This window comes from Eubalaena glacialis, chromosome 10 (genome assembly GCF_028564815.1).
Source record: "Eubalaena glacialis isolate mEubGla1 chromosome 10, mEubGla1.1.hap2.+ XY, whole genome shotgun sequence".
Classification (NCBI taxonomy): Eukaryota; Metazoa; Chordata; class Mammalia; order Artiodactyla; family Balaenidae; genus Eubalaena; species Eubalaena glacialis.
In genome coordinates this window covers 49178388-49205898 of record NC_083725.1, presented here as the reverse complement: position 1 = coordinate 49205898, position 27511 = coordinate 49178388, and the positions used below count along the sequence as shown (strand labels likewise).

Here is a 27511-nt window from a genome sequence, read left to right as displayed (position 1 = left end):
AATGACAATTATTACAATAAAGTTTTGGTACTTTACAAGTTAAAGAGGAAGAAATGTGTTATGCATATTTAAACCTTACTAAGATTAAGCATTGTAACTTTTATAAAGAAGAACTATTAATTCATTCAACATTTTTTTTTTGATTTTTTAAAGATTGTTATCTGGAAGGTCTTGGGCTAAGAACTGGAAGTATGAAGATAAATAAAGCATAGGTGCTGACCTCAAGGAAACATGAGGTGAATAAATTTGGATGCACAGTTACAATACCTGTTAGGAGCTTCAATGGAGATGACCAAGATAGGAAAGCCTAATTCTGCAAGAGGATGGATCAAAATTGCCCTCCAGATGGGATCATTCTTTAGGAAGAAATAAAGATTTGTTAGACTACCTAGAAAAGGATGGCTAGGTCCATGAGGGTACAACATCCCAGGGAAAAGGAAGAGAAAATACAAAGACAATTATACTCCAATAAAGATGTTAAAAAAAAAAAAGAAAAGAAAATACAAAGACATGACACATTTGGGGAACTATATGCTGTTTCTATATGATCCCTGAATATTTCTCAGGGAATAAGACTTGAGACATAAGCAAGAGCCATATCATGAATGCCAAGAGTTTTGACTTCATATAAATGACAGACAATATTAAAAGGATATTGTCTTTTGAGAAAGCATTTCAGACATCATTTGGAAAATGGACTGGGGTGGGGAAGTTGGAGGAAATAAAGCCCATTATAAGGCTACTATAAGTTCTAGGAAAGAGATGACTTGGCCTAACTAAGCAGTATGGATTAAGAAAAGGAATTATGTTGAGAGCTTTTTAGGAGGTAGAATAAACGGAATTGAGTGACTGATTGGCTATGAGGATAGTGAGAGACGTCTAGGATGCCTCGCAGAATTCGGAATTGGATGAATGGATGGATGAATAATGGTGACACCAACTGGTATAAAAGAAATCAGGAGAATGAGGCAGCTTGGATTGAGGTTGATACTAATAATCCAGAGATATACGTTTATAAGGCAGGTATACGGAAGGATATGGGGTTCAGGGAGATGAAATTGCTGGCAAGAGTCAAATGCTTTATCATTTTAATCTGCACTTAAAGACCCAAACTTCCTATCATGCATAACACCATAAGATTTAATAACTTCATACCAGGTTCTCATACTGCCTGCTCACAAACTTTCTTTCAGTGACTCTATTATGCTTTCCGTTTCCATCACCACTACTGATTTTAGGCTATTACTTTATCCCCAGCGGGGGGTGGGGATTGGGGGAAGTACAGTAGAAACAAAAAAGGTAAGGTTTTCGACATTCTGGCCTTTACCTAGCTTTCCAGTGTTTGTTTTCCAAGTGTTCCCGACATGAACACTTCACTTCGGCTACACTGATTTGCTGACTCCCAAATACTCCTTTGCATATTTCTGTTCCTTCATCCCTGAACCTCCATGTGGAATGCCATGTCCCCTCTTCATATTTATTACAAAGTTGCTCACTCATCTCATAAGGCCCAACTGAGTTCCTACATATACTATATTGAATCATTCAAATCCAGTGAACTGTCTCCTTTCTGGGTCATACCTTTACACATGTCTTTATCTTCTCTATCACCAATTTGATTATAAAAGAAGTGTTCCATCTTAATTAACTTGAATAATTAATTCAAATCAGGTGCTCAATAAATGTTGATTGATCACAATTTTCCTATGTATTACTGAGCCTATTACACATTTAATGATACTAAGTAACAATTTTTGGACAACCACCACTTTAAAAATCGTTTCTTGGCATCCTGGACTCATGGTAGTCCTAAAAAACACGCCACACACACACACCCCTATTATAAATGAATATAATTATTTTACAACAGGGGTCCCCCACCGCCAGCTGCACAGCAGGAGGTGAGTGGCCGTAGAGCAGGCAAAGCTTCATCTGCCCCTCCCCATTGCTCACATTACTGCCTGAACCATCCCCCCTCCCCCGCGGAAAAACTGTCTTCCATGAAATCTGTCCCTGGTGCCAAAAAGGTTGGGGACCGCTGTTTCACAACATCCAAAGCTTTTGAATTTGTTTTGGCAACAAAAGTCTCATAGTGTAGTTTTTGATTGAAGGAACATGCTGCAATTATGTTACAGTCGAGATCTGTGAAAATAATTATTTTCTAATAATCAAGAAGACTTTCTTTAATTTGTCATTCTCTTGATAGTTCCTCCCACTTTCCAGGTTAGCTTACATACAGATGTTATCCATGCAATGTTCTGTTCTTTCTTATTCTATTTTAACTGACAACTTATTTGAACTAAGGATGGCCTGTACTTAAGGCATCAGTGTTAGCATACTGAATTGTCTTCTGGTTAACTCAAAATAAATAACGATCATTCATGTGATTTAAGCATTACTAATTTTTAAGCATTAAAAGGACATCTAATGGGAACCAGAACACTGCACTAAGCATTCTAAGTTAAAAACACATATTCAAATCAAACAACCATCCATAACCATTCAGTTATGCACTGAATTCTTCATTGTTAAACAACTTATGTAATAGCTCTCTTAAGAATATACAAAGCATCAATATAAAAGTTACCTAAAAGGAGCTTACAACCTAGCTGGTGAAATTAGACATATATACCTCAAACAATAATAAACAGAATGATATGTAACTGAATGGTATAGGCAAGGTAATATAATGAAAAGGGTACGAAAAACCTGAGTTCTTTTCCCTTCTCAAGCACTGAGAGACTTTGATCAGTTTCTGGGGCATCACTTTTCTCATTTGAAAAATAAAAAATGAGAAAGATGATCTCTAGGGGCCTTTTTGCATTAACATTCTCTGGTAATACACAACGCTGTGAGAGGCTCTAAATCCTGGTAGAAAGTTTTCAGAAGCAAAATAGCCAATTTGTTTTAGAATTACTTTCTCATTGTTTTAACTAGTTTAAAATAAATGCTATTTTAAAAATAACCAGTTTACTTATAGTCTATTAATAAACTAAAAAAGAGTTTTTGGTAAAATGTTATAAAGCCAAGATTAGAAGATAACCTATATTATAAATATATATTATATAAGGTATACATATTTAAAACAGAATGACTTTAATTTTAAGTATATCTAAGATTCTTTTCGATAATCCAGTTAAGAAAACATACCATACTCCAAAAAAGTTAAAAATAAAAAAATCCATTCCTTGTCAGGATCCGTGTTGCTTCAAGGTTTTCTTCTTTCTCTCGTTTCTTTTTCCCCCCAAATAAATCAAGGGATTATGATAAGCTGTTTTATGTGAATGATGAAAGCGTTGTAAGTAATCTTTATAAGATTAATAATCTTTATAATCTTTTATAAATATTGTAAATGATTTTTCAAAGTCATCACAAAATGATGTACGGACTTGTTGTTCTCAGATATTTCTATTTAAAAATGTATCACAGATTTTTAGCTTCAGCATTAAGGATCACTAGGCCTGTCTATATTTGTGAGTTCTAATTTTCCCTAACATATTTTTAGGGAGTTTATATAATCTTAGAGGTTTTCAGAGGTTTACAGCTGTTTCTTCCCTAGAATGCAGTCTCCAAAAGATACAAGATTTTTCTCCTCTATAAGAAGAGCCACATGATCATTGCTGTGCCAAACATGTATATAATAATCAGCACGTACAGATTGCCTGATAGGTCAAGATGCCTCACTCAAATGCTGGCAGCTGGTGCTGGCTGTCTAATGGGTGTCTTGCTGCTTCTCCACATGGAGAAGGAGATGCTTTTGCTTCCTCCAAGTATGGCAGTGGGTCCAAAAAGAAGCATACAAATGGAAAAGCTGAAGCTGCAGATCTTCCCCATGAGTTTTTATTGTTTGCCCTTCAAAGCTTAATTTTCCTTTCTAAAGCAAAGAATTTTTTTCCCTAGTTGTGCTCCAAACTATCTTTTTCTCTAAGAGGAGTGTATTACAGTGGGAACAACTCTTGAGTTTTCTCAGCACAATTATATAAGTGGTTATAAGACCTAAGGTTTAAGTTCACATGACAAAGTACATTTCCAAATCAATAAAACTAGTCCAATGATAGTTTTTAGAGGATTTAGAGATGAATCAAATGGTGATTTTATGTTATACTCAAGAGCAGAAGTGAACTTAACGAAGTTGACACTCTTACCCATGTGAATACAATTATTTTAAATAACAGTTTGAATAGACGTGTGATTATTGAAACATCAGAGTTTAGTTGGCAAATACTTTTTAAATAATTGCAAGGTACCAAGGGACATCTGCATTTCCGATAGCCAATGATTTCTTTGGTATTTTGTTAATGTTATTATTTGATTTCTCAGAGAAAAACATGAAAATATCAAATAAGAATGCTATATGGAACAGAGGGCCCAGTTTAATTTCACGGATAAGCCTTGAAGTAACATTTATTCCTTTAACAGCAAAACATGAAATACAGATTCATAAGCCTTGAGTGGCAATGTTCTACAAGGTTTCAAGGCAATGGGGTCCTTCTCTACAAAAGTTAACAACATTTTCCCCCCAAATAAGTGCTTTTTTCTAATTTACAGAACAATATGATAGTGTTTTTCTTATTACAAATAAAAAATAAATAAGTGTTTCAAAAATACACATTTCCTCAGAGAAAAAGTAATGCATTATATTGATAATAGTGCAGCATCCAAGGCAGCAGGTAAATATTTAATCTCTTCAAGCCTCAATTTATTCTTTCATCAAGTGGGGATGGTATCTCAACTTCATAAGATACGTTATAAGGATTAAATGAGATAAGGTATGAAGAAAAAAAATCTAGTACTGTGTCAAGAATATAGTGGGCACAAAATGAAAAGTAGCCCTATATTCAAATTTTAGACAGAATTTCTGGCAAGATTTACTAATTTCCCTCCATTCTGGATTATGTTTTCCTAAGAGCTTCATTAAGAAATAAATTACATTATTGTTAGTACTATACTGCACCCCACAACTTGTGTGCTCTTTCCCCCTCTGCAGTTTTTCTTTTTTTCTCATTATAAAGCTTAACTTTTACTCATGATGGAAAATAAAGAAAAACACAGAGAACAAACAAAAATTCTTCATAATTTCTTCATACAAAAACTACCACTGTTAACATGGTGATTTCTATCCTTCCAATGTTTTTCTAAGCATACATATGTAGATGCATAAATATAAATTTACTAGAGATCATGATTTTTTACAACTTTGTAATTTCCTTTTCCCCATAATTTCCCCCAAACATAAATTTTAATAATGTTACAATAATAAATTATGCTTTTAACCATGAATTTAGGTGATGAGTACATGACAGTTCCCTCTGGGGCCCTCACAGGTGACATATTTTAAAGATATCTGTGATCTCTAATGATCTAATTATTTTAAAAAATCTACTGAGTTTCTATGCCTGATTTATCACATTTATAATTAGTAAATTTACTAAGTTAATCACACTATTACAATGAAGTAACTAAAAGCCAAGGGTAATTTGGGGAAAAAAAAAAAAAAAAGAGGATAACCTTTTCAACTACAGTCATTCTGCTATAACACAATATATGTGCCCCTAAAAATTCACTGCACTGTGCAAAATCATGCAATAAAACCACAGGCTTATGGGGAAAGTGAAGTTAAGGGCACAATACTAAAAAAAAAGGATCAGTTTTACACTTTAAAAAAGGAACCTAATAAAAAATAGTATCAAAGTTTCACACACATTAAATTGCTAAAAAATATATAAGCATTACAGTAAATATGGCACATTACCTTGAAAAAGATCTGAAGATTGTTTATGGAAGTGCGTGCTGGAGGGCCTACAGCTTGTGAGTTATGAAGCAGTGGAAGGAAGATGATCTGAAATTGGATGGAAAGTTGTGACACCAGATGTGGATGGACAGAGCTCAAAACACACTGGTGAACTGAGGTGGAGGGTGAATGTTTGAGCAACATGTGTGTTTAGGGTATTCCTAGGCAGTTCAGGTCAACTGGGTGTGGTTTTCTGAATTCACCTAGTATTTCTCTTGGATGAAATTGCCCATAAGCAAATGCAAAATTCACCGTCATGCCCATATTATTCCCTAATACATCAATGGGAACAAATCTGCATAAGTGTTACAGCAGAATTAACAGCATGTGGCATTGTGACGCTACATCAGTGAAGCACAGCTCTCATTAAGACAGAAAGGAATACTAAAAAAGTTTATTATCCCTATGGACCAGACGACTCAAGGCTATTTAATAAATAGATGTGAAATTGTTTTTATTTTAAAAAAAAAAGTTAATTTGACAAAGTTCACAGGCAAGGTGAAGGCAATGAGAAAAACTCAAGTGTGGAAATTCTGCTTTTAATTGTCATATAGTTCATGATAAGTAATACTCTATAAATAAATACTTATCTTCCTTATATCAAAGATTTAGCCGTAATAAAAAAGAAAAGTAAAAACAAAACCAGGGTTAATTCAGGCAGTTTATAATTTGATTTGCATTATTTGAAGACCAAATCCACAGAAAAAGATACCCAATTTTATCAAGAAAAATGAGATGTTCTGATATCATTAGAGTGATAAAACAGGATATATATCGCAGATAACCATCAATTACTTTCTGTTGTATAGTTAAAGAATGTTTTTAAAAATATAATGACAAATCACATTTGCAAATTCCAAAGTTGGAATCAAGTAAACCAGCAAAATTTCTATCACCCAAAAGTTTTTTTTTTATATTTATAAGAAATATAGCTAAGTTACTCATAGAAACACTAGATCAGTAGACCATTCCCTCCCATGCTAGACAGAATAAAATCCAAATTATCTTAATATTTCTTCTGCTTTTAAAGGCTCTTAGAAGACAAAAACCAAATCTATTACCTCTCTTGATAATGACTATATCCAACAACTCTCAATCAAGAAATGCAAACGTATTCACTTATATCAGAGTTTATAGATTTATAAAGGGAAATGAAATAAAATCATCAGGGCACATGCATGAAAACTCCTGACAACTAGTAAACAAACAAACACAAAAGCAGTTCGCTTCTATTTATGAGATAGAAATGGGTGTAAAACATTGAATTTCTATATGCCTTCCTTTTATTTCTGGATATTGAGAATTTCTATCTAGGTTGAGGGAAAGTAAACATATAAGACAACAGTTGGAGGTGTGGTCATCATAGTTTTAAGCAAGTTAGCTTGTGTACCTGATCTCCTCATCTACGAAATGGGGTTAATAATTGTACCTACCTCATAGGGTCGTATAGTGTAAAGCCTAAAATTAAGGCTCAGTATTACGTGCTGCCCAGACATCTGATGAAATCAGGAAGACCTCAAATGGCTCAAACGCAAGTTCCTCTCCCCACTCTGCTCATGCAGATAAGGTCCCTTGGCGAAATAACCCTTCTTATCAAATGGACCGGGTGCAATTCCTGCTGATCTCTGAGTGGCAGGTTTCAGTTCCCCACCAGCCATGGAATTACTCAAGCAAGACAATCACAGATTCCCACAGGAACCAGGAGGTACCTCACTTTCTTGATACTACAAAACCTCCCTCCCATGGCCCGTGATTGCTCACTCCTGAGTGCAACCTCCATATGGCCTACGTGGCATGCGGTGTTTTCTTTCCCTGGGCTGTGGTATATGTAACTAATAAACTGTTGATTTCACCTGTCCAGTGTTGAGTGTTGTTTCTTTGGTAATCCCCATGACCCAAAGCTAGGAATCCCTTCCTCACTAATGGGGTGAATAAAAGGCTATTGAAACAGATAGTAAAAACATTATATGAGCTAATACCTGTCAAGCTCTTAAAACAGTGCCATATTATCTACTACATGTGTTTGCTATTATTAGAATTATGCAACACCAAGTTCATAAAGTTCAGTGTAACTAGTCAAAGTGTTTAAACATTATCTAACAAGTCAAAGAAAAGATTTATAGAGTAGACTGGATTTAGAAAACTATTAATTGACTCACAGTAGTCCCTTAATTCAATATTTTGCTCAACAAATGACCCAGACAATTAAAAATGGAAAACAAAATTAGAAAATAAAGCTACTTAAGTGAGAAGCACTCATTTACAAAATAATTGGTTATAGATACTCCATAATGTGATGATCATTTTCAAGAATTAAAATTTAGATTTAAAAAAATCATTAAAAATGCAGAAAGTCATCAAGATCACATCACTCTGCCTTAAAAATAAAAACAAGTATTTGATTTTAATACTTGATTAAACTTTTTGTCGATACACTAGCATATTTGGGTGATTGAAGTTTTATTCATGCCTTCATAATTGTTAAAGATAAATAATAATCTATGATTATCTATAAAAAGCCAAAAGGGTATATGTTTTCCATTTTTACCTCCCTTCATAATAATTTAGAAAAGATCTTCCTTTCCAACCACACTGTAAGCTCTCTAAAATCTAGGTCATATTCTGTATACCTTTGTATTCTTCAAAAACCCTAGACCATAAATACCAATTAAGTAACTGTAAATTAAATTATTTCAAAAATTAAGCATATTTTCCTATCTTCAGGTCTTAATTGAAAACACCTCTAGATTAATATATAATTTTCAAATTACAGATTTGATACACTTCTGAAAATACAATAAGTCTCATCTACCATACAGTATAAAAGCAAAAGAATACAATTGCAGCTATCTTTTGAATTCTAAATTAAAGAGAAAAAACTAGTTTTCTGATTAAATATTAGTAAGTACATAAGGTTCCTAAAGGGAAATCCTGGAATGATTGCTATGATAACATAAAGGAATATGGTATAGAAACAGCTACGATACCTTCATTCATTTTCAGATTGTATACATCTGTGTCTGCATATTTGAGTTCTCATTAGCCACCTACACACACATTACTATTCCCTCGGCAGTTTATCTGTAGCTTCGATGGATATCTATTAAATGCACGAACTTTTGTTTTCATCTCAAGGCATCTTCAATTTACCATCTCACTTGGATTTGCTCTCAGCACTATCCTTCACTTAATTTGTTCTACTCTGTTATTTCAAAGTGCTAAGAGCTCTTAACATTTTTATAAAAGACATATTTATTGTTAAAACAAACAAAAGGCAATGAAGAGAAACAGATGGTAAAAATAATTTCCAGTAACCTCACCACCCAGAAACAAATACTATTTATTTTGGAGTCTCTCCTTCTGTATTATCTTTTTATTTTTTTTAAAAAAAGGAAGAACCTAATATCCTTAAAAAAGGTTTTTTTTCCAGCCAATAACCTATTATGGACATCAGTTCACATCAACACATAGATCTACATCCTGAGAGTTGTCTAGTGCTCCACTGTATTTATGTCACATAATTTGTTTTATCAATTCCCTTGTTAATGGTAACATCAGAGTATTAAGTATTTACTGATGATACTTTTGAGAGATGATTCAACTGGAAATTAACCCCATACTAAGATAAGGCTTAGTCAAGGAGGAAATGAATACAGAAAAGAAAAGGACAAAAGAAGATTACAAAGGATAATGTGGTCTTACTCTTTAGCCTCTACTATACAGCACACTCCTGACATTTAGGGAAGGCTAGGTGGCCCAACCGTGAGAACTACAGAGCTTTGCCTCTTAAGTGGGTGTGGATGCAAGAGGCAACAAGGGAGGCGGTTGCCAGGGAAGTCTTTTAATAGGAGAAGTAATGCACAGATCCCCAATTGTAGGAAGCAGTTAGAAAAAGATGGCAGAAATTGTTAAGCTTTTATTTTTAATCTTGTCATTGTTTCCAGTGTTTCAGAGATAATTCTGTTTAAATATAATCAAGAATGGCCCATAATTTAATCAGTATTTTTATTCCTTATGAGAATAAAATTACAGCCAGACCTAGGCAACCCTTTTTTCTCAGGGACCCAATTCTAATCTTATATCTGAGCTCCTCAAATTTTCTATTAATCTGAAGATAACAATTATCACTCATTAATTAAGGGAAGGAATTGTTGTATAGCGTTTTGAAATACTCAGACAAAAAGTGCTATGTAAAAAAAGATATGTTATGCTAGCTTAATCAGTCATGCAATAACTGACAGGAAATAGTCTCATACCTTAGTTTTGCTGTACTGCTATTTTAGACCATGAAAATGCCTTTTAAAATTTCCTTTTTTATAAGTCTCAAAGTCAAAAGCTGACTGCCCATTGCCATGGAGACAGTTCTATTTAAGGTACTACATTAGTCCTTTCCTCACAGAAGGAGGATAAAAAAGTGGTCAATAAAAAAGCATCGATCTCCATGGTTTAGAATTAAGTCACTAAAAACGTTTCTTGGGCAGCCAACACATAAGGGAAATTTGGGAGTGGGGTAGGTGGGGGCAATTTAATACAGTCCATTATTTTTCCTGAGTAAGAGCAACACAGGTTAAATTTTAGTACTAAGGTAGAGACAATATGAAGAAAACTCCCATTACCTCAAAATTAGATGCAACAAAATAAAAGTACTTATATTCACTATCCTAGATGAACTGCAACTAACTGGAACTATCTTTCCTTTTCAAAGAGCAATCTTTTATCCTTTTATCTAGGGCCCATGTGTAATATACATGCCTTAAGTTTGTTTTGTTTTAATTTTCAGGCTTCCTGACATCCCATTTGTAACTGAAGAGTAAGCTACCAGTTTACAGGTAAAAAAGAATACTCATAATTTATATACATATTTAATCTTATCTAAGAGACTCAAAATAATTTAAAAAAGACAATGTGGCAATTCTAAATCTGTCTTTAAGACACATATATTCATTTCTCCTTCTATTTAAGAAAAAAATGTCTAAGATAATTTATTTTCCATGAAAACTTAAAACATCAATCTTCCTTGCAATAAAAGTCACCTAAGATGATAAAATCCATCAGAGTCTACCAGTGTTAGTGCTAAAACACCTATTTTTATGTAGACAAGCAATTCCAGGAGATATTTTCACTTGATTTCAGTCATAAACAAATTTCCAAAACCCATCTCTTTCTTTCCTTAAGCTGAAGTTCAGAAGCTAGCAACAATATAATGACATATTTTTCTCAAGGTAAGAGCAAATTGTACCTGAAAGTCTCAAATCTGTATTTTTAAAACAGGCAAAAGAAATCCTCCTGATTCTAGAGCTGGTACTTGCCATTATTATCTCTAAAGAGTAGAGCTTTAGAATCAATTTAATTGGAAACAATTTCCTCCTTTACCATATTTCTCAAATTATTGATAACGCATACTGAACATAAAATGGATGTATAAATTTTGATTTGTAGAAGTATTTAGCTAAGAATCCTAGACTAGTAATTTTCAATCCGTAGAGTGCATCTGTATCACCTGGGGGGCTTATTCAAATACAGATTGATGGGTCCCACCTCCAGAATTTCCGATTCAGCGGGTCTGGGATGGGGTCCAGGAATTTGCACTTCTAACGAAGTCCCAGGTGATGTTGATGCTGCTTGCTCCAGGACCACACTTCAAGAACCATTGTCCTAGACCTTAAACAAACTCCTTAGACTAGAGAATTGTTATTCCTTGTCAATAAATTACTCCAATCTTTCCCCAAATGAACCATTTTAAAGAAAACAATAGCTTCAGTCCCTCGGGGAAAACAGTAAATCATAGCAATTTGGAAAGGCTATTAATTCAATCAAGACTATATTAATTCCTAAAAAATTGCTATCTAGTGGTTGGATAACTGCTGTGAGGTTACAATGACAGTCAGGAAAATAAATCCCTGACCAGCAATAAATGGCTTGTGTTCCCTGTGAATCCTTGAAAAACAAGTATCTACTATTAAATTGTGCAGAGGAACTTAGTACTTGAATGTAAATTTTTCTTAGAAATAACTGTAAATCAATTATGACAATTAACATATGCCCCAGAAAATGTATAGGTATCGAGTTTCTATGAGTCCCATCTAGCTTTTCCACTGACTTACATCTTCATTTTTAGAAATCCTTGATCTTGGATTGATTGATCCAAAACTGACAGCACATTATGTTTTAGTTTTCAAGTGCTCTACAGCTCTGTCAGATAGTTAATTACCCATAAACACTAAAATGCATTAAAATGACTATAAAGATAGAATAAAAGGAAATGGCCTTTTATAGTAACAATGCACTCCTCTCCTTTTTTATGGTCATGAAATGCATACCTGTCACTAAAAAAAGTGATGGACAAGTTAGGAGTTCTAGAGGACAAATTACTTCATTTTCATGACATCAGAGTACCTTTCATGAAAGGTAACACAGTGGTTTGTTAAATGCTAAAATTACTAAATGCACACTGCCACACAGGTTCAAATTTTACTGGCACTCTAAAAGATGCAACACCCCGTAGCACACTGATGGCAGGAACCTGAGTTAGTTTCTTACTCAGTAAGAAATTGTTTCTTAAAAATATCTGAAGTTAAATGAACTTATCATCCAGGTATTCATTAATTATCAAATCTTTCCATTTGCCACTGTGACAAATATGTTCTCTGCAATAGCTTTGATCCAGATCATTAGTAAAGGAAGCAATAGAAAAACACATAGATGTCATGTACTTACCTTGAGAAGTTTAACATCAATTAAAAGTAAAATGTGTTCCATTAATATTTGCTGCTTAGACATTATGGAAATTTGTTTTTTTAAACCAAGTGCATCAGACTTGTAATTACTTCATAAGATAGAAGAACAAGAATGATCATCCATATCAATACATGGGTTATGTACATTTAATTCTCCCATATATAATCATAACCATATGCAATCATAACAAGAGTTGGTCAGTAGAACTCCCTACCAGACCTAGTTTGGAGGACACATTATTAAAATGCATAGTTACCGATCTTCATTTCAATGAAAATTCTGAGTGACTGACTAGGTTTGAATCTTGCACATTGAACTAGCTGTGTCATTGCTCTGGGTATCATTAGATCTCAAGCATGGAAAATATCATACACTGACGCTTTTATAAATGTGGGATCTGGATAAGTGGTGCCATATTATATTCACTGATTAAATGCTCAGTGTGAAATTTTTAAAGCTCATTTCCATAAAAAGTATTTTGAATAGCTAATGGTTTTCCAGGTTTAAATTATTGATAGCCATCACTTCTACTCACCAGAAAGGGGTTTGTTTCCATGGAATTATCCTCCCCTCACACACACCCTCCAACACCAACATTCACGTATCTCTGCATTCAGGTACTACTCTTGTCAGCTCTGGAGCATATGTTCATTTCACTTACATATTCTTGAGTGCCGCTATGTGAATGTTGGTTGAGGAAGGTAGATAAGGAATTAGGACTCTAATGGAATAAGACAGAGTTCAACACTTTAAAATTATTTACTATAAAAACTACAATGCTCGTTGTACTGCCAATCTGTAGTCATAAGGAATGTCTATAGAACTACTGTATATTCTCTTCATGTGAGACCTCAAAGATAATATGAGTAACAGAGCTCTGTGATACTAACACGGGGACTCTGGCCAGCACAAAAACAGATTCTTAAGTGATTAGTTGTGCACTGTGACATATCAATCCAAACAACTCATATTAGATTTTGGAAAACTCTCAAAATGTAACTTTAATTAAAATGTTAGCCTCTGTAATACTAATGGCACTTCCACTGAACTCAAACAAGGTGTGACAATTTCAAAAGAGGTAAAAAACACTCTGTTTATAGGTGCTAAATGACCTGACAAATGTGCTTTCAAGTATATTCAGTATCTACAGATTTTTAAAGTTTTACTTTGGATCCATCCAAATTACATGCTATCTATCCAGGTACTAAATAGGCAGGTCATTCCAGTTAGATGTTTTACAAATGGTAATGTTTATTACATAGTTGGCTTTTGATTAATTTTGTACACGAATGAAAGTAGATAGAATTACATAGAAAAAACTTTTTAATAGGTCTATCAGAAAGGTCACCTAACTGAGGTCTCTGATGCAAAATGCCTTGCACTGCTTCTATACCAAGAGGTCAGCAAACTTCTGACTTCTGGCTAAATCTGGCCTGCTACCTCTTTTTCTGCTGCTTGGGAGCTAAGAATGGGTTTTATATTTTTAAATGACTGAAAAAAAAGTCAAAAGAATGGTCATGACATGTGAAAATTATACAAAATTACAATTTCAGGACCCCTAAATAAAGTTGTATTGGAATAAAGCTGAATCCATTCTTTAATGAATTGTCTATGGCTGGTTTTACAATACAGAGGCAGAAGTGAGTAGTTGTCACAGAGGCAGCTACTTAGCCCTTACTTTGGGCCAGCAAGCCTAAAATACCTACTATCTACCCCTTTATAGAAACAGGTGCCAAACATGATCTATACTACCTGCCAAGGGAGGCGCATAATCTTGAAGATCTCTTTGTGAGATCCAGGTGTGTGTTGCAACTCATCACATTGCTTAGGCAAGAACCCTGATGTCCTCACTTGGTGTTCTTTCTGCGTCTAACAGGCAGGGGCACTTCATGTCTGTTGAATGAATAAATGAATGAAAGATATTCACAAAGTATGTGAGTGGTTTATAAATGTTTACAGCCTTTACATTTCTTGCCTGCTTAAGAATATGAAAGCCATTAAAGGGTGATAGCATTGAGACACAGAATGAGCGTAAAATGGTAATCCATATATTTTTACCAAAAAAGGAAAATTGTTTCTACAATCCTATTTACCAAAATATATATTTCCCCTCATTTTTAAGGGCACTAAATATTAAACAGGTCTCTTGCATAGTCAAAAGAATACTTACAAGTTCATGTTGATCTTGGGTGCTCAATAATCAATGTACTTTGTGTAAAGAATATTAGAACCTAGACCTTGTAGTCATTTTAATAGCTGTACAATATAAAACAATTGATATCTCACAAGATTATTAACTATGTCATACTTAAAAAAAAATAAAACTATAACACAAATAGGATTCCACACTCCATCTGAGAATTCATTAATTTCAAGTAACATATTATACAAAAAAGCTTTGATAAAAGAATTTGAGCATCACTTGGGGTTTAGTGCTAAGGTACCTTTAGCTTGGTGATTTTTGTTTTGTTTTAATTCTTTTTGAGTAAATTTGCTGGGCTAATTTGTTTTCTTTATTAATTTATACCAAAAGAATTAAGATACACATGTTAAATTCCTAATTTCAAATAAAAAGGAAACTTGCTGGGGAGTTAAAATTGATTGTTTTTTTCGTTTATATTACCTTAAAGACAACAATGGGTAGTAGAAACAGCCTAAAACGCACCATTCTGGACTAGAGTCTTATTGAGTACAAAGTGAACAGATAGGCCAGCTTGATACTGGCCCTTGGTTATCTCAACATCCTGATTATCATCCAGTTTTTATCCCTTCCATCAACTCCTACTTGAATATTGGATGAGACTGCAGTCTTCCTATTAGACACAACAACCAATAACCAAACATATCCTCAGAGTGAACATATTAAAAAATATTTTTTTGTCAAAATCATTACCCTTCTTAGTGTTAAGCATACAAGTTAGGAAAGATAGCTCCAGTGAAGCAGTTACTTACGATTTCACAATGTATCTTCCCCTGGAAACAATGTTATACCTAGTAGTTAGGTTTCCAGCCTAATCAGTAAATGGTTATTGAAAATACTAGTTACATTAATAGTACTGCAGAACCTAACTAGATATCTTAACTGTGTTTCTATAGAAAACTCTCAAGAGTTCCAATTAATAAATAGCAAAACCATGTCTTCCCACAAATCTCTCTCCCTTTGTAAGACAAAAAACTCTTCTGTAGACACAGTATTGTAGGGGTGTTGGTAGGGAAAGGCCAGTGGAAGGATGAAGTCCGAGGGTTTCTTTGTTTTCTTTCATCATCATTGTTGCCTTAACACAGGAAGCCAAAATAAATAGTGGAGAGACTTCCCTGGTGGCACAGTGGTTAAGAATCTGCCTGCCAATGCAGGGGACACGGGTTCGATCCCTGGTCCAGGAAGATCCCACATGCCGCGGAGCAACTAAGCCCGTGAGCCACAACTACTGAGCCTGCGCTCTAGAGCCCGTGAGCCACAACTACTGAGCCTGCGTGCCACAACTACTGAAGCCCACATGCCTAGAGCTCATGCTCCGCAACAAGAGAAGCTGCCGCTGAGAAGCCGCACACCTCAGCGAAGAGTAGCCCCCACTCACCGCAACTAGAGAACGCCTGCACACAGTGACGAAGACCCAACGCAGCCAAAAATAAAAATTAATTAATTAATTAATTTAATAAAATGAATAGTGGAAATAATCATTCATGCTACTTCTTATCTTCATAAATTAACTCTTTGCTACTGAAAAAGAAAAATTTACCAAAAAGTGAGAATGTTTCCTAGAGGTCCTCTTTATGAGACACAATACGTAAAATGTTTCTAGACAGTGTCGTTGGTCACAGACATTATAGCAGTATTGAATGAATCAATGTTATTGAACTAATGTATGGCTGGTTGGCAAAAGGAGTCGGTCAAAGTTTGCTGGGAAACTAGGAAAAATATATCCTGGGATAAGAATGGTCACAAAATTAACAATAGATTTACATAGATAAAACAATGAACTAGATAGGTCAAAACTGTTCAATGAGAACTTCAATTTGATTCTCATTGATTTAATCTTATAAAGAGAAAAAAATTACATTTTTCATGTAAAATTAAAGTAGTAGAAAATACCTGAACTTGAAATCACTCCTATTAATCTCAAGTAATCAGGTCCTATTAAGTTTCATTAATTTTACATTTTCTGAATCTTGTACGTAAAGAAAACATGTGGAGTACAAGGGAATGCAGTGTTTATAGCTGTATAAAGAGCCAGGCTTTGGAGTTAGACTGGTTTTAAATCCTGAGTCTGCCACTTATTGGTACTATGATTTTAAGCAAGTAACTAAGGCTCTCTGAGCTCTAGTTTCTTCATCCATAAAGTGTGAATAATAATTCTTTATAGGTTTGTTGTGATGATTAAATATAATAATACACATGTAGGGCCTGAATACCTAGCACAGTCCATGGCACATAGGTGGTATTCAATAGAAGCTACTATTGTTATTGACATTATAAAATGCATTTCAAAACTAAGAGTTACAGTCTCAGATAATTACCATAATCTTCCACAAAATCCAGTTTTAGTTACCTGTGAGGTAAATTTGACCTTTCTAATTCTGCATATATCTAAAAAAAAGAAAGAGAGATTTCATTTCTTCAACTGCCTAGTTCCATCTTTGCAATATAGGAAGATGTAAAAATAAAATATATATCTAGAAATGAGAACATATACCTGCAGTACAAGTAGCTATTAATCAGTAGAGAAAGTAAGTCTTACTCAAATCTATACTTTAAAAAATCTCTGGTACAAGAAATAACATGGCCCTAGTCAGCCAGTTTTACACTTGGTCATACTTACGCATATAATATGTTCAATACATTCTTTGTGAAACATAGGTAAAATGGCTGTCATTCCTTATTAGCTTTGAGCAGCAAAATGCAACCCACCACTGAATAACCCATAACATTCATGTGTCCCTTAGGGGGGCAGTCAGTATTCTGGCCCATAGACCAATAAATAACTTCTGGGAGGATCTAAAAAGTAAAGTCTAGCTAAGAGGTAGTCCAGGCCTATGAAGAATTCTCTGGTTAACAGTTACCAAGGGTGATCTCCTTGGTGGCCAAGGAGATCACAGCTGGCTTGGGAATATTCCAAAGTAAAAGACTTGGGGGAGGTAGAAGAGGGAAAGGCTTAGCCAGAATTCTCTGGTGAAACAAACCTCAGGAGGAGACCTGCAGAGAAACCGAGGTTTAAAGGTTACTCCTTTAAAGTAGCCTTCCCTTAGAGAACTCTAGCAGATTCCAGGAGATGAAGCATGTGTCCCTATCAAAGCAATGGCCATTTTACATTTCTGAGAGAGACCAACTGCTAAGGCCAGTGTCCTGATCCTCTTAGTGAACTAACACTCTTGCTGCCTATCAGAACTCCCTCCAAAAAGTGGTATGATATTTAATCGAAACATTCTCATGGTCACAAAGATGAAAAAATCATTTTTGTTATTAAACTTCTCAAAGTGTTCAGATAAATCTCATCAATAAAGAGGACAAAATATGGCTATAAAGAACAGACAAATCTTGGAAAGTGAGAAAAGAGTTGTCATTTTCTTAGCTACATTATACTGTATTCAATATAAATGTACTGCCAATATTTGCTAAAAATAAACTTTCCATTAACCTGATCCCAAATAAGAGGCAACCTAGTAGGGGAAAGATATATATAAATTTTAATTATAATTCAACATGCAAAGTGCAATAAATGCAGTATGCTTGAGTAGCATGGCAGTCCAGAAGACAGAAGAAAAAAACGTTTGAAGATTAGGAAAGACTTTTTTAGAGATGTCACAGGTGTTAAGAAAAATTTTGAACAATAGAAATTCTACATATTAACTGTAGGTTTAGATGCTATAGGATAGATATTTTCAAATAGTTTATACATCTACTTATACATTTAAGGTAACTGTTAACACAATACATGACTAAATGTTTTGGCTTGGCAATGTACGTACTGTGTATTGTGAATTCCACCTCCTCCCTCTATTCCCACTTCTACCACAGTGATGTCTAATGGACAGGTCAGCTACTGGTAGTCCTTCGTAGGTCTCACCAGATGTAATCAGATAGATCCTTATGCCCATGCCTTCAACACCACACTGAATTACAGGTAGTTGTTGGCTGCCATAGCTTTGTGTACAGGGTAACCCCCCCTCTCCCAACCACACACACACACACACACACACACACACACACTAAGTGGAAAATGCCCTATACCTTAGAGGGCTGCAATATTTAGGGACTTCCACATTCAGAGCTGTCCTATCTCCTGTCTACAGTAGTGGTTTTCTTGTTCTTTATTGAAACAATCTAGTTATCAGTAGTCTACACTGATACTCCTCTTTCTTCTGATTCTTGTCTCTTCTTCTGTTGCTTCTCCCACACTTCTCAGCTTTCAAGAAAAAAAGGCTAACCTTGCTACTCAGGGCCTTTCTTTCCTTTTCAGCCAAGAACCAACCAATTAGAGCACAATGGACATAATCTTTGGATCTGACCATTCTTCAGTTGTTGCATAGTAAGTACTAAGGAGAGCATTCCTTTAGAGCCAAAGAGCTTTGTTTTCATCCATCCTCAGTTTCTACCTGGGGATGGTAAAGGGATGCTCACAAAACTCACAGAAAGATATCTCTAGCTAGTCTAAGTCTTACTACAGCTCTTACTCCACTTATTGGGTTACATCCCAATAAATTCATCATAAGTCAAAAATATCCTAGGTCAAAAATGCATTTAATACACCTAGCCTACCTTAAATGTGCTCAGAACAATTACATTAGCCTACAGTTGGGCAAAATCAGCTAACACAAAGCCTATTTTATAATAAAGTGTTGAATACCTCATGGAACTTATTGTATACTGTACTGAAGGTGAAAAACAGAATGGTTGTATGTGTCTGGAATGGCTGTAAGTGAATTGGCTGTTTACCTTCATGATCACATGGCAGACCAGGAGCTCCACTTGCTACAGTTGCCCAGCATCACAAGAGAGCATCATAAAGCATATCACTGGCCCAGGAAAAGATCAAAATTCAAAGATACAGTTTCTACTGAAAGCCTATCACCATTGCACCACCATAAAGTCAAAAAATTGTAAGTCAAACCTTCCTCAATCAAGGACCATCTGTACTGTGGTACTAGAGAAGCTTCTAAGATGTCACTGAAAGGTGCTAGGCAGCATCTGCAAGTGATCCCCACATAGAACAAAGATGACTAGGTTGGGTTTATCTACATTTTCTGCCAGTGATATTAGCCTTTTATTTCCCCCATAGACACTCTAGAGAATTACATGTATATGCAACATACACTGCTGTCAGGATCTCTGGCTCAGCAGTTCTCAAATGTTTTGGTCTTGGAACTCCAAAGAGGACCTCCTCTTGAGGTCCCCAAAGAGCTTCTGTTTATGTGTGCGTTATAACTGTCAATATTTACTGTTGGATTTAGTGTAGAAGTTAAAACAGAAAATTTTGAATGTCTATTAATTCATTTAAAATAATAACAAATCCACTACATGTTATCATGGCACATGTTTTTTATAAAAATAATTTTATTTTTCAGAACAAAAGAAATAGAAGAGATTTACATTTTTGCAAATCTCTTCAATGTCTGTTTAATGTAAGACAGCTGGATTTCATATCTGCTTCTGTATTCAATCTGTTGTGATAGGTTTTGATTGAAGGTATGGAAGGAAAATCTGGCCTCACACAGATATGTAGTTGGACAATGCAAGAGATAATTGTGAATATTCTGCTTTGATACTACACCAAAACTTGACAAGCAGAGCTTCCGAAAGGTGAGTCACAATGTGGAATCTGAAGCCCAATCAGTAAACTTAACTTTCTATATTATATTAAAATTCATTTGTCTATGTTGTATTTTGAATGGATTTTTTACTCATGCATGATTTTGATAAACAGTTTCTCAAAAATGAGTCAAGTGATCCTGAAAATCCAAGGAAAACAAATGACAATATTCATTGGCAGTGGTAAAAATAATGGTCAAGATGGCAAAGATTATGTCCATTGTGCTCTAATTGGTTGGTTCTGAGCTGAAAAGGCAAGAAAGGTCCTGAGTAGCAATGTCTTCATGCACTGGTCATTTAAAAGATACTGGCTCATTGAGTCATGCAGATCTTCCAAACGTTGACACATTTTGTAATATAATATACTATAAAAAAAAAAATCACACCCATTAATCACCCTTGCTCTCAAAAGGAGAACCTTTAAGAACTGGGAAGCTTTCAGGCTAATGGTGACAGATATACATTTTCCAAAATTCGAATTATTCCTTGAAAGCTTGAATTTTATCACTGGCAATAAATATTGTCAGTGTTTTTCCTTAAATCTTCAGGGTCACATTACTCAATCTTAAGAAAATTTTTATCAAATACCCAAGTTTGCCAAACCAAAGTTTGCCTGACAGGTGTTCTTTTAAGTAAAAATGGAGTTCATTTTAAAAGTGGCTAGTTTAGCCTGCAACTAAAACTACTGCACAGATTCTTTCCCTAGAGACAACCAGATTGCTGTGCAGTAGAAGCACATAGTATACTTCTCATCACTCAAGGGTCAGGATTTAACAAAACTTAACAGTGATTATTGTTTGGTGCCACTACCTTGAGTTACACTAAGGGGCCAGCACAGTTTTACCTCCACTGCTTTTGCACAGTGAAAAAAGAAATAAAGTCTTGTATGATCATGAAAATAGTTTTGACCTCCCAGGCCCGCTGAAATGGTCTTGGATACTCCCAGGGTCTGAAGATCATATTTGAGAACTGTGCTTTACCTCATTAAAGAATTAACCAAACTACTGTTAGAGAGATAATAAACATAGCCAGCTAACTCTTCTCCTTCCCCTCCAGTTGATCTGCAATAATGTGTCAAAGAGTGGCTAAAAGTCACATTTCCAACTAATATTACCTGGAGAGTTTTAGGTACCTATAGGCATTCCACAGATGCTGAAGCTGGGGGGTGGGGGGGATGGCTATTCCCTGATGGCCTCAATACTACAGGGGACAATTCGAATGTAGTTTTTAGCTTATTACAGAGGCGGTATTAAGAATTGAATGGACTTCATACGAGTTGTATGACAGAGTCCATGCCTTTTAAATTTTCTCAGTTTATGAGAATCAACTGATAATGTGAAAGCACTGTAAAAATTGTGAAGGTCTACCCAAACATAAGTTATAACCCAGTCTCTTCAAAGGGGAAAAAGAGGATGAAGAGATCGGGAGAAAAAGATTATGACATTTTTTTACTTCCATAGCTCTTCTCCTAAATTAAAATAATTAAACATTCTTTGCTTTACCCTAGATTTGCCCCAACTTCTATTAAGCACAATCATCCTTAACTCTTAGTCTTTTCAAACTTAATACCAATATCCCTCATCTGCTGAGGTGTCCAAAAGGCAATTTTATCTTACTTAATTATTTGAAACGTCAAAAGCAATGCATTGGATTACTATTTAAGGAGGGGAAGGGGTAGAATATGCAAATAAATCAGTATGTTGATCACTCTAATTAAAAGCATAATATCTTTACCTCTCACTTACAGGCAATAATTAGACAAGACAGAAAAGTGAAGACTAACCAAATCACTCCGTATGTATTGAAATATATTGCCACAACACACAAAGGACCTATTCTAGGAATAGGGAAAATACATAGACTTGTCTTTCTTATATTTGTAGTTGTACTTTATGGTTTACAAAGTACTTTAACACATATTACCTCTCTCCAGCTATGCAGCAACCTGCAAGGCAAGTAGAAATGATGTACACTTTACAGAGAAAACTAGGCTTCAAGAAGTTAACTAACTTGCCCAAAATTCAAAGACCTATCAAAGACCTAATGGTGAGCATATCTTGTGACTCCCAGTATCACTACATTTGCAGTTATATTTTAGCAGTTTATTTATTTGGTGGTGGGGAGGTTATCGAAGCAGTAGAATCCCTTTACAAATGAAACCTTACATTGAATCTGAGCTATGAAACACATAAATACACAAAAGCGTTTTTATAAGTGTTTTAGTTATAAATGGACAATTACTGATAAGTTTTTCTCACACGTGAAAATTAAACATGAGTAGATATGCACAGGAAGGAAGTTTTTTAAAGGCCAGTGCCTTCATAATCAATGACAATCTTTCTGATCAATGTCTTATTAACAAAAAAGTTCAAATATATGTACAAAGGGAGCAGAACAAATTTTAATTCAAGGCCTGCACAAGAATAGTCTTGTAACAAAAGATTTTTGGGTGGTTGTATTTTTAAATTATAATTTTTAAAAGTACTTAAAATTTAATCCAACTCAAGTATTTTTGAACACTGAAGCATCTTAGGGCTCCATAAAAAGCAGTTTGAAAACCACTGCATAATGGCTTGCTGTCATAAATTCACTGCTTGGTCTCTGTCTAGTTCATTTTCAGATAAAACTAAATAAAAAACTACTTTTGACAATCAAAAATATGTACCTAAGAAACCTGATTAACCAAAGAAAAATACAGCTACTCATCCACAGTCAAAGCAATACCATTCTTTTGGTTGAACCATATAAAACTGCTATTAACTGACAATTTTGACTATAAAAATGAGGTTCATATGGCTTAAACTAATGTTTCCCATTTTATTTTCCCAGTCTCTTCACTCATCAAAAAGTTGTCAAAAGAAGCGATCGTATAAGCAGAGGGGAAAAAGTGCAATATCCAACAAAGATAAATCACTGGAACTACCTAAACATATTAAGAATTATAAAATGGTAAATCCTCTAACTTAAAGTGCAGAGTTTTATTCACTTCAGTTGCACTAACTGCTCAATACTCAAAATACATTGTAATATGCACCCATTTATTTATTGGAAGACGAGTGGACTGAGAGTTACCTACCTTTCTTAATGCAGTTTGGCACTCCACTTTGAAATGTATCTAGTTGTCAGTGGAATTTCTTCAAGTAAAATGTATTACACTTCACAACTCATTAACTTTTCCAAAGTAAACAGAAGCATTTCCTCTTTTATTAAAACCTTTATTGAATTATTTCTGATAACACAGCAAGTTAGAATAAGTAGGAGTTATAGATTTGAGGAGAGTTTTGTTTGTTCATTTCTTTCCCTATGTGGTTTACCTCTCCATTCTTTTTACTGACCTAAGGTTACCAAATTAGGTATATTTAATACGTGAAGAAGTCTCTTTTTTTTGGAAGACGCTGAATCAAAATCATAAAGGTACTTCTAAGAATAAATGTAATTCTCATACAATATACAATTAAATTTTCACATGTTGGGTTGAACCAAATTACTTTCTTTGAAGGTGAATCCAGTTCTTTTTGAAGTTCCCTCCAAATTCAATACATTGCAACAAATTAAGCCACTTAGAGAAAAAGGTGTCATGCCACATAAATAAAGGTGACTCTTCCCCCATCACTAATGAGGATTATAACAGCCAAGAGTAATTCACACTGGATGTGCATGGTTTTCATTCTTCCATCATGAACTACACTGAACTAAAATTCAAAATGCTGTGACTCACATGGTTATTACTGAACACTTTATTAAGTGGAAAACACAAGATAAATCCAGAGAATCCCATTTTGAGCGTTATAGATGAATTTTGCTTAGAGTTATATACTTTCTATCAAAAAGAAAACCATTTCTTTATTAGAAAACTCTTACATGCTGTTTTTAGAATGATGAAGAACTTAAAATGCTAAACACTTGATATCTTTTAAGAGCACTTAAGGCACTCTTAAAAAGCTACAAATGTTTGCCAAGTCATGCCATAACTGGCTCAAACAATCCCATTTCCATCTAAAGTTATTTCATGCTACTGCATGAATCAATATTAAATACCTTGTAGTTACTAAAAACTGGGAATTAGCAGAGGTGTGCATAGCAATTGTAAGATCTGAAAATGGTGAATATCCATTTTCCATATACTACCTCTGTCTTTTAATAATAGCTAGAAATGAGGATGCTCTTTCTAGGTAAATATAAATAGTTTCTTAAAAGCTAAGAGAAAGATATAAAGATGTCTTGAAAGCTAGCAAAGGGTCATGGATCCACAGCCATGGTTCTCTCAAAAGAAAAATAGATCTTGAAACTTAATACTACCTCCAAAAATTTAATTAGTCCACCAAATTGCCAGAGCCATTTAAAAAAATCCAAGTCAATACAGCTCGTTTTTCCCTAATTCAGTTAAAAAAAAAATTCGCTGTTTTTTTTTTTAAACCAGGCTTTAGTTTAATCAAACATGTCTCAACAACACTTTTTTTTCATGTTAAAGACATAACATCACTTTTAAAGTTGGAAAATCATCATCATCATTTTTTAAAAAGCTAAGTTCAGATGCCATCTGGCTCAGAAGTGAAAGAGTTAACATTCAACTAAGCTGCTCTGCGCTTCTGATCCATTACATTTCTCACGAGCTGCCCCTACAATGAGCTGAGCAAGTATCAACTGTAATTTGATCCCAGAGTTTATGGAAAAAAATAACTGCACATACTCAACATGCACATTTAATAAAAATCTGTTTCAAGAAAAACATATCCGATAAACACAATTTAAGGCATATTTCACTGTTTGATTAACTTCAAATATGCAATCCCTTTGCTTTCTTCGTGCTCTCAAATAAAGTGGGGTGGGGGGGGAAGCAGCAGCCCTACTGCAGGGAAAAGAGGCTTGAAAAACAACTTTGATTGGCACTTGGCCTGACCCACAGAGGAAGAAAAACAGTTTTTGGACAAAGAGCGCAAATATTTGAGCTTGCTTACTTACATGCTTTCTTTCTTTCTTTTTTTTTTAATATATAAAGAACAATCCCAATTGAACTGTATTTAGAGAAATTGACTAAAAACGGTGCCGTATTCATCTTAGTCTTTCAGTCCCGACGCATTTGCACAGCTCAGCAATTTTAATTCATTTGTACTGGACAAACAGAAGCACCTCAACTACTGTTTCCACTTAATGAAATGTAAAAATAGAGTCTCGAGAAGAATAAACTGATTATAATATTACCCAGTGGCGGCTGTTAAAGTCTGATTAAAAGCTTTTCTCGGTCTAAAACGACATCTTTCCACAGCCCCCTCACCCCACCCCCCTTAACGGAGCGACTAAGCCAAGTAAGCTAAACAATACTGGAGTAAACTTTCTATCAGTCACTCTGGGAAGCAATAAGCTGATTGTGCGTCTGATTTTTCTGGAGCAACACCGGGGTGCTGGGGATGAGTAAGTGCTAAAAAGGGATAACTCACGTCCACCTCAGTCTCCACCTCCCCCAACCCCAGCTTGAGAAACTGTAACGTCGAATAGCATTTCCCATGGGCATAAAGTTCAAGCTGCTTTACCAGTTCCTTTCAGGATCGAACTGTAGCCACAAGACGACCATCCAAAGAATGTAAAAAGGGAGTGTTCGGGGAAAGCGTGCAAGGAAGGCAGAAGCAACCGAATAAACAAAAACAACACCCGCAAGAGTTAGGCACAGCAAAGAGGGAGCCAGGTTCCTCTGGACCAGACCAGGCAGTTCTGATTTCACACCGACCTCCATCAAGAGCAAGGGGAGGAGGATCGAACAAGTCCGTCCCTCCCTCCGCCCTGGGAGCAGGCCGGGGGTGGCAAGGTAGGGAGGTGAACGGAGGAACAGACCACAGGCACCCCCCGCGTCCCCAAATCCCCAACCCCTGGGGACTAGCGTCTGTCCCGGCAGAGATCAAAAGCAGCAGCAGGCTAAACCCTCCACTCTCAACCCATGCCCCCTTTTTGGGTCTCGGCGTAGGGAAGGTGCCCCGGGATCCCTTTGAGCCTTGCTCCAAGAGTGCGCCCCGGGGCCGAGCAGCCCGAGCCGCGGCCGGCAGGAAGCGCCCTTTTCGGGCCGGACCCCAGGCCGAGCCCGTACCTTCCGCAGTACTTTCCGGCAGTTGGTACAGAGCAGGTAGTTGGCGGCGGCCGACGGGCTGCTGCTGCCCCGGTTCATCGTGGCTGCGGGCACTCAGGGCGAGGGCGAGGGCGGGCGGCGGGCTGGGGCCGGGCTGTCACTGCGGCCGCCCGCGCAGCTGAGGGGCCGGACCGTCCCCCAGCCGCCGGCCGCGCTTCAGCCTCAGCGTCCTCCGGGCGGGATGTCGGGATGGGAGGCGACGCCCCGAGAGCGAGCGGCTGCCCGAAGCGACCACCGCGGCGGCTGCCGAAGCGACGGCGGAGACGGTGGCGGCTGCTCCTCACCGGCCCGTTGTTCCACCCGCCCCCATCCTCCAGACCCCCGCCCCCGCCAGGCTAGGACGAGCAGCCGCCACCGCTGCCGCCGCCGCCGCCTCCGCCGCCGCCGCAGCGCCTCAGTGCGGCCCCGCCCCCCCCTCCCCACCACCTTCACCACCTCCACGCTCGGGCACCGCCCCCTCCCGCCAATCGTGCCGCTCCGGCCACGCCCCCCGGGAGCTAACCCACAGCCAATGAGCAACTAGAGCCCGGCTGGGAGCTCCACCGGCCAATCAGAGAGGCCGAAGACGCCTTGAATCTCTGGGCAAGTTAAGTTTGTCTCCGAGGCTCCGAACTGAAGGGAGATGGCGGGTTAGTTAGGTAGTGGGGTGGGAGGGAATACAGTGTGCTGCTCCACCAATAGGAGGAAGAGGGTGTGTCATATGCAAATAACTCCGTGAAGCCCAGCCCCTCCCCTAAGACAAGGCACAGCCCCTGCTCTAGGTCTCTGCAGAAATGGTGAGGGAATGAGATAAATAACTGGGAGCTAGAGCTCGCTAGTGGGTCTAAGACTGAGCTAAATATTTCCTGATTTCTTGAGAAAGAGGGTGGGGGTTGGGGGGAGCTAAAACGTTCTTACCGTCAGGGCAGTGGTTAGGCTTTCTCTTAACCAAAATCTTAGCTTAGCTATAAAGAAGACTGCAATCACGTAGCACTTTGCATCCAAGGATCTCAAAGAACTTTATGCATCATTTATCGTGAGCCCTGTTTTGCAAAAGACCAGTTACCTGAGGCTTCGG

The 27511-nt window shown here is 36.5% G+C and overlaps 1 protein-coding gene across 2 annotated transcripts in view; it reads right to left on the bottom strand.

Moving 5' to 3' along the window:
• Positions 1 to 26746, bottom strand: part of SESN3 (sestrin 3) — a 69287-nt gene extending 42541 nt beyond the window's left edge. The window contains exon 1 of one of the 2 annotated variants that reach the window (XM_061204035.1): positions 26416 to 26746. In XM_061204035.1, the coding sequence (XP_061060018.1) occupies positions 26416 to 26493 (78 nt within the window). In that variant the 5' untranslated portion in view covers positions 26494 to 26746. Of the gene's footprint in view, positions 1 to 13064; positions 13117 to 26415 lie in introns of those variants that run through there. The other variant, XM_061204036.1, reaches the window with a different exon arrangement.
• Positions 26747 to 27511: the final 765 nt, after the last annotated feature.